The sequence below is a fragment of the Vigna radiata genome, chromosome 5 (assembly GCF_000741045.1).
Source record: "Vigna radiata var. radiata cultivar VC1973A chromosome 5, Vradiata_ver6, whole genome shotgun sequence".
Taxonomy (NCBI): Eukaryota; Viridiplantae; Streptophyta; class Magnoliopsida; order Fabales; family Fabaceae; genus Vigna; species Vigna radiata.
Window position 1 is genome coordinate 13,513,199 of NC_028355.1, and position 12,651 is coordinate 13,525,849.

At 31.6% G+C, this 12,651-nt stretch overlaps 1 protein-coding gene across 1 annotated transcript; it reads right to left on the minus strand.

The window, feature by feature from the left end:
- Window positions 1-222: 222 nt before the first annotated feature.
- LOC106761337 (long chain acyl-CoA synthetase 9, chloroplastic) lies at window positions 223-7,427 on the minus strand. The gene is made up of 11 exons (XM_014644877.2): window positions 6,713-7,427; window positions 6,560-6,640; window positions 3,962-4,225; window positions 3,666-3,797; window positions 3,393-3,566; window positions 3,034-3,263; window positions 2,560-2,677; window positions 2,338-2,469; window positions 1,818-1,952; window positions 1,549-1,758; window positions 223-502 (listed from the first exon to the last, which is right to left on the minus strand). The coding sequence occupies exons 1-11, from the start codon at window positions 7,151-7,153 to the stop codon at window positions 332-334; spliced, it is 2,088 nt and encodes a 695-aa protein (XP_014500363.1). The 5' UTR covers window positions 7,154-7,427; the 3' UTR covers window positions 223-331.
- Window positions 7,428-12,651: the final 5,224 nt, after the last annotated feature.

Below are 12,651 nucleotides of genomic sequence, written 5' to 3' on the forward strand. Positions count from 1 at the left end.
AAGGCACGTAGCCGGCTGGCCACCCAAAGAGCAGCAGGGAAAACTCTGGTTTTGTCCAGAATTAAGAAATAAGGGCGGCTATTGGCAAAAAAATGAAGATTTTAAATTCGTAGCAGATAAATTTATGATAGAATTTTTTGTAAAATACAAGGTTTGATAAATTTCATCATTCGCTAAATTCAAACTATTCAACTCGTGATAAGCCTCGCTATGCATGAGAAATATAATTTAAAATGGACATATGATTATAAATAAAAATATATAAAGGTCCTCCCTACAAAAGTGTTTCTAATTACTTTTATTGAGACTGATAACCAGATCTAATTTTGGTCTAGACGGAGGAATATAACTTTGAAAGCTCCTCTTGAAAAGCCTTTCTAATGATCTCTCTCTTCAGCTTAAGAGCTGCAGTGACTAGGCCACTTTCAGGAGTCCATGGCTCAGAAAGGCAAATAATTTTTGCAGGAATCTCAAACTTTTCCAGACGACCCTTCTTTGCTTCCTGGAAATGTTTTATGATAGGAAGAAAGTGGAATGATACAGAATTAGCAACAATAAAGGCAATGAATATGTATAAGTTGTACTCAATTAAATTACCTGAAGATCTTTCTTTCATATAAATTATGATTTACCAATTCCTTTTCTATATAATAGTGAAAATGCATACGCATGTCTTTATTTTTTTATGATAGTAAAAAGCAATGAGATAATAATTAAATAAATAAATATAAATATTTTTTATAATTTAATTGTAGATAATTTTTATTTATTTATTTAATTTAAAAAATCATTAAATTTAAGAAATGGTTAAATTAAAAAAAAAGTCACTTTAAGAGTTCAATTGAAAGAAAAATGTGGACACTTAAAAATAATCCTCTTTAACAGTTTTTTATAGTAATATTCCAATAGCAATATTTGATTTAGTCAAATAATGTTTTGACAAGTAAAAATCAGTAGTTATTAACTAATTATATTACTAGATCGATATATCAATATATGGATGCTCCTTTATTAATGACCAAGAAAGAAAAATCTACACAACAGGAATCATACTTCACCATTTGTGTTACATTGGGGGGCACAAAATATTAGTTACTCACATGCAAAATATCTAGTTCCCTATTCTTTCCCCATGCATGCCAAGAATTTATATCTGAAAATTGGAAAACTAGAAAATAGGGATGGAAGAGCAGGTTGGTAAAAAATCACCTTCAGAATTGTTACTTAATTCATACTAAAATGGAAATGACTAGCATTTGTTTTACAAAGCAAAATATGAAATCGTTTCATTCCAACTTTCCCATCTCCCTATTGTCCAAATTCCAACTGCTCAAACAAGCATATTTTGGGACAATATTAGGTGAAAAGAGCTGTTAACCTCAAAGCTAACTCAGTTAACCTTAATTGCAGATTTTACCGCTGAATGGTATCAAAAATTAAAGTTAAAATATCATTTTCCTTTAGATAAATGTCCTTTCTAAAACTGAAAACATTCTTTCAAAAACGTTACTGATAAGTTGTAAAAGAACTTCGATACAAAAGGCATACCTTTAAAAGTGATGCATGCACCTCCTTCACAGTTTCTTCTTTCCTGCACAGTTCTGAAAAATTATTAGAATAAGCAATTCCTTGCTGTGAAGCCCATTGCTCCAATGCCGGATGAGAAGCTACGACAAGTGCCACACAATAGCTATGAAAAGGGTCAGCATGCAACATGATATTGTCGACGTAGGGACTGGTAGAAAGAGCTGCCTCCACCTGTATTAAATAAATTAGTCATTAAATATTGGAAGCAATCGACGAACTAATACCCATACCTTTCCCAAGGACACATATTCCCCATGCTGGAGTTTAACTATGTCCTTTTTCCGATCAATGATCTCAATGCAACCATCTTTATGAAATCTCCCGATATCACCAGTGTAGAACCACCTTACTCCTCTTTCATCAACCTTTATAACAAAAGAAAAGTAGATATATATGAGATAGGGAAGTGACAGTAAACCACAAATCTAAACATGACTAAGCAAAATTGTAAAGGACCAAACTTCCAAAAGCTTAACAGTTACATGATAGTACCCAGGCCCGTGCACTGGGCCTAATCAGACCTCTATTTTGAAAAAATGGAGGCCGTCAGGATCAAACACCTAATCTAATCATTTGGTCATATGGGCTTGGTTAATATGTTAAGGACCAAATCTCCTAAATGGTCAGGCTGTTAGGTAAAGATCTGGGAATGGTTTTGTGTCTAACAAGAAATATCATTAACACGACAATGGGGGAGAATCGTAAGTGATCCACCACAAGAAGAAAGAAAGAGAACATATATAGCATTACCTTGTAAGATTCTATTGTTTTTTCTTCATTTTTGAAGTAACCAAGACTGACATTTGGACCTCCAATCACAATTTCACCACGAGGCATGGGCGAGTCATTAGTTGAATATCCACCTTCGGGCCAGTCAATTAGCTGAGCCGAAAAAGAGAGTAGAGTTTATGTTTGTAAATATTCGTTGAGGTTAAAATATATGGACTTGGATTACATCTGATCAATTCGTACTTTAATATATGAGCAAGGAATAGGTGGCCCAACACGGCCCACAGACGTATCGTCGAAATCAGAGAATGTCCCACCAGCACAAGTCTCAGTGAGACCATATCCTTGACCTATTGGAGCACTGCAAATGACAACCAAATATCAGTTTGATAGGAAAAATCAGTACTGGAAAGTTGAAAAGCAATAAAAGAAAAGAACATGAAAAAGCTATACAATTTTAGAGTATTTATTTTAGAAGGCTAATCTGTAGAACTAGAATTTACCATGAAAAACAGGCAAAATGCACAAAGTGAAAGTTGTTGTTAACATCAACTATCAATCGTTGATTTTGTAGTTTACTCGGAACCTCTTCAGTGTTGGCTCCTTTTTTCGGTTTCTTTAAGAGAAAATCGAATCCTCTACTATCATGTTTCCACCTTTTCTTCTATAATGATATTTGTTTTATTTACAAAAACAATATAACAAGGCAATACTGACCCAAGACAAATGTTGATGAATCTTTGGGTGTCACCAGAGAGTGGAGCACCACCACATAGTATAAACCGAATGCGACCACCCAAAATTGCTTGAACCTTCTTGAACACAAGAAGATTCCATAGAGCTTTTTCCCAGCCCCAAGCACCAAACCAGCTACCATTAAGTGCAAGCAACCTTCGTGCAAAGGCTAAATAAAACAATTTCTTTGACAATCCTCCTTTTGCATTTACCTGCACGATCAGGGTTTAGCCTTACCACGCAAAGTAAAAGGTTTATTCAACAAACTCACTAACACAGACACCAATGCATAATATCGATATGGAAAAGTATATTCTTCAATGGAATCACAAATTGAATACCTTCTTGAGCACTCCTTCGCGTACACGATCAAGAATTGCTGGTACAGCTGCCATCACAGTTGGCATCAATGCAGTGGCATCCCCCCTTTTCCCCTTCATTATTTTGTTTGATGTATCAGTTAAAGTCAAGGGAGTTCCATATCCTATACTACCTCCAACAGCTGCAATCAAATTCTAAAACAAATACTATTGTCAAAACATGCAAGATAAGACAAATATAATACAATCAAAATGTAGTTTGAACTGAAATAACTATTCAACAATCACCCATACCTCAGCTACTAATTCAAGGATGTGAGCCATCGGTAAGTAGGCAAGATAGACATCCTTTGGCCCAAGGTTAGGAACTATAATCATTATCGAAGAGACTGTTGCCAAGACATTGCCATGTGTCATCATTACACCCTGTCAAAATAATACAGCCGAAAAGTGCCTAAGTATAAGAAAAAGGATTAAAAATATAAGTAAAAAATGGTCCCATCAAGAATCTAGATTACTATTTAGGAAAGTCAATCCAGTGCAATGATACGATTGTTAAAATTTAACTAAATATCTCAGATGCTTTTAACCTTGGGCAATCCTGTACTTCCACTTGTGTACATTATAACTGCAACATCGGCTGAAAGGGGTAAATCAGCCTCAACAGGATTGTCTCTACCAAGGCTCTCAACGTCAGCAAAGGAAGTGATTTTCCATCCAGTCTGAGCAAACAAATCAGATGAAATCTTGTCGTCGTCAATGCATATAACACGTTTCACAGAATCAAGTTGACCACTGATATGTACTAGTGACGTCAATTCTTTGCGCCCACATATCACTGTTGTGACATCTGTCTGGCATAGATTTTGCATGTTAGATTAGATTACAAAATAGAACAAACACATGAACTAAGAAGCACATCAATTTTAGTAAACCGTTTGAAAGAACTGACAAGATCCCCCAAAAAGTATATAAAAATACTGTGAAGAATCTACAACTGAATTAACAAATATATGATGAAAAGGTTGAATTCTTAACCATTACATGAACTTTGAATACTAGAATTGTATGTTGAGCAGCTGAAACGAAAAGAAGGAAACTGAGGGTAGAAATAAAATGAAGAACTTGATCATGAGAAAACAGAAAATAATTAATACCTTAGTTTACCTAAAAGAATCCTCCTCCACCGGAAGGTTTTCTGTTCCGATTCTTTTAGTTTAAAATAATTCATTAGGATTTCAAGAGTCTCGTTTGAGTAAATAAGAAAAAGTAAAAGAACCTACAAATACATAGTTTAAGTTTTGGATTGAAGGTGGTTTCTTGGTTCTGGTTTGCTCATGTCCATGTTACCTATCCCCTGTAGTTTTATGTGAGAGAATATACCAGGTGAGCTCCCATCCCGCGAGTCCTACCCCTCCTTTTTCAACCCTCATCGCAGACCAGTCTAGTTGCATAAGTGTGTATATCTTTCCACTGTTAGATATCACTTAATACAGTAAACAATATCATTGCCCCTTTCTCAACCTCCTCACAAACAAGTCTAGTTGCATAAGTGTGTATATCTTCCCACTGTTAGTTATTACTTAATGGGAAATGATAGTTTAGCACAAGTTTTTAATACAGTAACCAATTGTTGTCCCCACCCCAAAAAAGAAAAAACTGAAAATTCATTGTTAATACTGTCTTTCACGTGAACTGTGGCAGTCATTTAGACAACGCCACCTTAAAAGTTGCCCATAGCATTTAATTGGTTTTTTTTTTTTGAAAAAACAGGTTACTTTGATCCATTTATTACAAAAACGGTACAATTAACCCAAAAATTACATAAGAGGGATAAGTCGTGCGGGCTCAGCATCTAAACTGAAATCATATGGCATGGAAACGACTTAGGTGAAGTCATTATCGGGAGTAATAACTTCTTTGAAAAACTTTTGATCTGAAGTCTTCGTGAAAGATAACTTCTTTGAAAAACTTTTGATCTGAAGTCTTCGTGAAAGATAACGACTTCCAACTTTTGAATTTAACTAAAGTCGTTCTCGATTATGACGACTTCGTGTGTACTCTTTTGTTTATAAACAATAGTTATATCAACTTTCAATTGCAGTGTTGGTAAATGGCCAATGAGATGTAGGCAACATGAAGGGAGAAGCAAGGAGAAAATGACACTTGTGACTGTACTGTGGGTACGTGTTGGGTAGTCTCAAGAAGGAAGAGATGTGGGGATTGTACTGTAAAGTGGGACCATGCATGGTGATTCTATTGGTAAGGGTATTATTAGATAAGCTTGCAGCATGGTGCACTGTAGTGCAGTGCAGTGAGCAATGGTAGAATGGGAAATAGAGTGAAAATTTGAAAGGTAAGAGATGCCCTCATTTAAGAGGGAAGCTCAATGTGCAAGATCAATGAGGTGTATTTCTGGCTTATTTTACGAAAAGAAAAGGGTCTGTGATGATAACGCGTGTGGTGTAGAGATGATGCACCTCTGTTTCTCTTCTCTCTTTTCCTGTTTTCTTTCGTGCACCTGTAATGTTCATCAACCCCTTGTTTAACAAATTTGGGAATCAGATCACTTTTTCTTTCTGTGCTATACATAGGCTTGAGGGATATTGAGTGATTGAAAGTTGGTATAACTACGTATTGTTTATAAAAAAAAAAAAAAAAAATGAGTTCACACGGTGCACAACTAAAGTCGTCATAATCGTGAACGACTTTGCTTAAATTCAAAAATCGGAACTCGTTATCTTCTACCCGCACGACTTGTTCCCTACCATGTAACTTTTGGGTCAATTGTACCATTTTTGTAATAATTGGGTCAAAGTAAACCACTTTTGTAAAGAAAAAAAAAAAACATTTAATTATAGTGCATGGTCGGCGAGGAGAACAAGCGGAATTTTAAGAAGCAGGTTACTGCAAGTGGTTTTTTCTATCATACCAGGAGGACGAGCATATCTTATTCCAGGTTTAGAAATTTTACAGATCCTTCTCGCACCGTGAAAATTGTAATATCACTATATAGTTCAATGTTACAAAGGACCGATTCCAACGAACCTCGTTAACAAGGCAGAGCATATGCAGCATAACCATAGAAACATATATAACAGTAACAGTTAGTCTACGATGATTAACATAATAGTACATAGCAGTAACACTTCACTCTCTGTAACGATTAAGATAAACAGAGAACGAACCTCATTCAACGAGTGACACAAAGCTTCCTCTCCCAATGACGAATATATGGTCACAACTGTCACATTCCTCCTGAAGCATCCCTGCATAAGAAACAAAACCATGAGAAACACAAATATCGAACGAAAACTCGTCCGAATCAGAGAAGCCAAAACCTGCAGTGCAATAAACCAACGATCTCTGGTTTCAGCGAATATAGCCACGCGCTCTTCCTTGCGATGACCGAGCAACGCCAAACCGGAAGCGAAACTCGTGACGGATTCGAAGACTCTCCCGTAAGTAAGCCAGTGGTAGTCCCCCAGGTGAAGCTTCTCGAGCCTTCTACCATAAGAGAAGTCCACTTCACGCGCGATCTCCACGCGCGTGCCGAGCAGCACACGGTCATGATGCTCCCTGCATGCGCGCTCGAAGAGCTCCGCCAGCGTCGTAACGCCCTCCCAGGCAGAACTGAGTGGCGAAGTGAAGCGGTGGTTCCGCAGCGCGAGGCCGCGCTCGCCGCCAACGTCGGCTGGGAGGCCGCGGCGCTTGGTGGAACTGCGGCTGCGGAAGAGGATGACGAGGAGAGGAACAACGATACCGAAAATATAGGCATTCATTGTTCTCGATCCAGATAGGTCAATTCAATTGAAAGCAATGTGGTATTGTTCTGTGTCGGCGATCGGAGGAAACAGTGAGGCCCGAGAATGAGGTTTGGTGCAATCAATAATTGGAAGGATCGATTAGTCTCTGGTTTCAGTTTTACGTTGCATTCCGATCAAACAACGAAGGAGTAAAAATGCATAGGAGATTTTTCAGAGTACTGTGATGGCCACTGAGGCGGAGAGATCAAAGGCTATTCTTGTTTGGAATTTCAGAACTTCTTATACAGCTTCTTCTTTTTTTTCACAATAAATACAAATGCATTTTGAAAAAATATATGCGGCAACCATATTCAACTAATAAATTATTCCAAATTTATGCCAAATTTAAAATAAAAAAATTTATCATTATTATTAAATAGCAGTACCAAAATTATATAATTGCACTAGATTAATTTTTTAATCGCGTGATTGAAACACGTGTGGAAGAAAATATTGATTGTGGAGAAATTAGGTATCTACATTTGCCAAAATTAGCAAAAGTGTGGCACTGACATGTAATGTATAACTATAAATAGGGATATTGGCTTTAGTTAAATAAAAGTGACATTGCCAGATTTAATCTGAGTCTATATCATTTTATGGAATTTCTGTTTACAGATATTCGTATTCATATTTCACAAGGAACTACGATAGATTCTATAGGATAAAATATGAGAGGTTCCAAAATTCAAACATTACTTTTTGATTAACAATCAACAGCTTTTAAAAAAACAGTTAAAAATTTTAAAAATCGTCAAAATCTTAATCCATTTTCGAAAATCTTAAAGATTTTAATTCACTTTCAAAATCGACTTAAAAAAATTTCTTAATGATTAAAAAATTCGTTAAAGATTTTTATTCATTTTTTATTTGAAAATAATAATAATAACAATAAAAATATTAATAATAATAATAATAATAATAATAGAAATAAGAAGAATAATAATATTAAACAAATAAAATATATTAAAAGAAAAAAAAATCATAAAAATTTTCACCCACTTCGAAAGTGGATTAAGTAATTTCAAAAACGATTAAGGTTTTTTTTTTCAATAATATAATAGTAATAAAACATTTTAAAAAATTACTAAGTAAAATTAAATATTTTAAATTAAAAAAAAATAAATTAAAAAATTCATTTTTTTTAATTTAATAAAAAATATTATTATTTTTATTTAATTTTTTAAAATTAATATTTTCATATATTTCAATATATATTAATATTTAATTTAAAAATATTATTTATTAAACAAGAAAAAAACACATCAAAAAATTAAAATAAAAAAAATTTTAAAAATATGTTAACTGCAATTGAAAATTTGGTCAACATATTCTATTTGATATATTATATTCAAATTAAATATGTTAACGGGATTTCTACTATCAACATATTTTTAAATTTTTTTGTTTTTATTTTCTAATATGTTTTATTTATTTATTTTAAAGAATATTTTACAGATTAAAATATTAATGTATACAAAATTATATAAAATGTATTAAATTAATTAAATATTTCTTAAATTATAAAAGAAAACATTTTTTAATTATTAAATTAAAACAACTATTTTTTAAATTTCGTTTTTCAATTTAAAATATTAAATTTTGTTTTTAATTTTTTCATATGTTTTATATTTTATTATTATTAAACTGAAAATAAAAAACTAAACAAAAAAAATTAAAAAAATAGATTTTAAAATTCATTTAAGAAATTTATCGGTTTCGAAAATCATTTAAAAATTTACTTAATTAGTTTTTGAAAGTCGATTAAGATTTTAACAATTTTCAAAATCTGTTTAATATATTTATATGTTCATGTATTTAAGAAAAATATTAAATTATATTTTTATATGTAGATTTATTATTTATTTGAATATTTGTTTACTCTTTAAAAAAAAGTCGAAACTCAGATTAATCCAAACGAAGAAAAAAATGTATTGTAAAAATTAATGTAATTAATTTGGGCTTTTGTTTTCAGCTTTCTATTATTTTTTATGCATTACATTTTCCACTCACTTCTAATTTATTAAAATGAAATCAAACACTTGGAAGAATTGTCATCTTAAAAAAAATTACCTGTTTGGTATACAAGCAAGTCAGTAAGTTATGTAACAAAATTATATATTCATTCATTGAGTTAAGAAACCGGATGATTTCAACCTAGTCATATTTTCCTATATTACCATTTTGTATCTTAAAATTTATGATTCACAATATATATTTTTTAATTTTATATTTTACAATATAAAATGAAAAAAGAATTGAAATTTATTTTCTAGAATACAAAATAAAAAATATATTTTAAATTATATATTTCAAAATATGAAATTTACTTTTTAAATTGTATAATTCAAAATACAAAAATTTATGGAGGTTCAGGTTGAAATTATGGAGGTGTAGGAAGAAATGTTCTTTGGGTCAACATGCAAAGTCCAAATTGAAAATTAACTCTTAGCTGTAGAAGCTGGTGTGGGCCTTGGGAAATAGTTGGGTTGTCTTGCACGATCCAGTGCTATCACTCTTTGTATCTCATGGTTTCTTTGTGCACATTGATAAGGTGTGTTAAATACAACAATACTCCTCCTATCTTATAAATTTTAATCATTGCATCAATAAGGTATCACATACCACTCACAAGTCCCTTGCAAATTCTTTCCCTGTAATCCTATGAATTATTTTTGTTTCTAGTGCATGGTTTCGTGTGTTTATTTTTGTAACTTGAATATCGAAATGTTTTCTGCAAGACAAACATCAATTAATTTGAAAAGGGTTTAAATCTCTTTTTGGTCCCTAAGTTATAAGTGGATGTTCAGTTTAGTCCTTGTTTTTAAAAATGTAAATCTTTGGTCCCCAAGTTATAAAAAATGTATCAAATGAGTCATTTTTTGACTTGAAATACTGTTTTTGGTTGTTTCTTAACAACGGTTACATCTTTAGATTGCTCTGATTTGTTTTTTAATAACAACAGCACTTTAGATTGCTCTTTGTATTTTGACCATGAAAATCAAAAAAGGGCTCATTTGATACATTTTTTATAACTTAAGAACCAAAAGTTTACATTTTTAAAAGCGGGGACTAAACTGAACATCAGCTCATAACTTAGAGACTAAAAAGAGATTTAAAACTTTAAAAAAAACTAATGAAAAAACACGAACGATCGAGATTCGAAACATATCATAACAAGACGATCGTCCATCAACTTTACATAAGTGGGCCATAATGAATGTGCAAACTTTTTTTTCTATTAATATTTTTCTTAAGATGTTCCATTGTATGATAAAAAATCATGTCTTCAAGAAATTTTCGTTTCCTAGTCGACCAGCACTGCATCAACTCATTTTCTTAAAGAGTAATGTTATTATTTAACCTTTTTTAGTGAAATAAGCCCATCACTGAAGTGGAAGATCTATTTGAAGAAGGTTGCACATCTTAGAGCGAAGCAATGTAATACCTATTAGAGTTACAAATTTTGAAAGATGTCGCTTGCGCAAAGTGGCGATAGCTGTGCAAACACCTTATGTGGTATTTAATTAGGTGTTACAAACGAGTCTGCATAATAGATTATATTATGTTGTCGTAGTTGACACAACCATGTAAAGTAACGGAGAAGTTAAATAAACCGAGTCTGCATATTATATTAGCGTGGTCCCATCTTCTATTCCCTGACAAGTACAAGTTTGGGGCACCTTCCATCCATGAGTTAACTCCCCCTTCACACACGCAGTTGACGCCGCACCGTATTTCACACTATGTCTATCTATCTCATAGCTTCCCCAAACACTACCATTCTCTATTTCAACACACACATAAATATTTAGATGTGATAAGATATTGTCCGTTTTATATAGAAGTGAACTTTAAGTCTAATTCAACTCCACAAAATCTGTACCCATTTATATACATTTAAATGATTTCATCTCTAGTCGATATGAGACTTTTAACAAATCCTTCTTCTACTCGATGTGGAACTTTGTTTGTATTTTAATATTTATAAGTTGATTTTATAAAATTAAATTAGATTTGAAGTGCATTTCTAACCGTATCTTAGTCATTACAATGTCATATTTTTAAGCAAACAATTAGCACATGTAGCAACGGAAAGACAGGGGAATGAGCATTGACGTAGACTTTGTGAAACGTTGCAGAAGCGGTGCTTTGGATCGATTTGCAGGCAAAGGAAGGAAGTAGGAAGTTGATGTTTAATTTTGTCCTTTTAGTTTTGTAGCAAGTTTGGGGATATACGTTTGGCTTATCCCACCTCGGAAACTCCACCCAACAAAACAATGCTACAAATGAACATTGTAGAACTGTGATATGGCTTATTTGTAACCATGTAGCGAGGTTTTACCCCTTTTTGTATCGCAAAGCTATCAGCTCAACTTCCCGTAAATATATTATTTTCTATTTTCCTAACAACTCGCTGTTCCATTATTTTTCTATATTTTATCTTTTATAATCTATCATTTTGTTATTTTGTTAGGGTTCGTTGGTTGGTTTTAAAAAGTGTTTTATAAAAATATAAAAAAAAGAGAGATATTTTTATATTAAAAAAAATTATCGATATAAAATAAAAATAAATGTCCCTCAAGACAACTTCAAATTTGATTAATTAATTATGCTTTCTTTGCATCCGAGTGAAAACTCTTTTTGTAAATAATATAATAGAAAGTCATGTGTTTGTATATGTTAGTTTGTAAGGAAATGAGAGTATAAACGTGCATAAAAAGGATTTAAGAAGTGTCTCATTCTTGTGTAAAGAAATAGAGAGAAAGCCAACTAGAAGAACGTGAGAAAACAAAACACTACATATATATATATATATATATATATATATATATATATATATATATATATATATATATATATATATATATATATATATATATGGTGAATAACATATTGTATTATATATTGAAGTAAAATATTAATATATTGACATGAGTTATAATAATGTTTGATTAAAAAAATATTTTTTTTTTCTCATTTTGTCCCGTTTACATATTTATTTATCTATTTGTATTATTTGTATTTCAAATTTGCAAATATTTTCAAAGAAATTATTTAAAATAATGAAGTATATATTAACTATAACGTAGTTATAATTATTTTATTACGTATATTTTTAAATCATTTAGAAATTGAGACTAATTTAAATGTATATTATTTCTTCAAATAATGTAAGGTGTTTTTTAAATCAAAATCAATAATAATTAATATTAATAATATTATTGTTCCTACAATAATAAAATTATTATTATTTTAAACATCAATAGCAAATATAAAATGTTTGTTTTTACAAATAATCAATTAGACAACATGGGGATAATTGATTATTTTTTTAAAATGGTTTTTGGGTTATATGAAAAACATAATAATTAATTATATTAAAATATAAATTATTATCTCAATTATTAATCACTTTTCAACATTTTATCAAAAGGCAACAAACATTTTATATACTCTCTTTTTTAATGCTT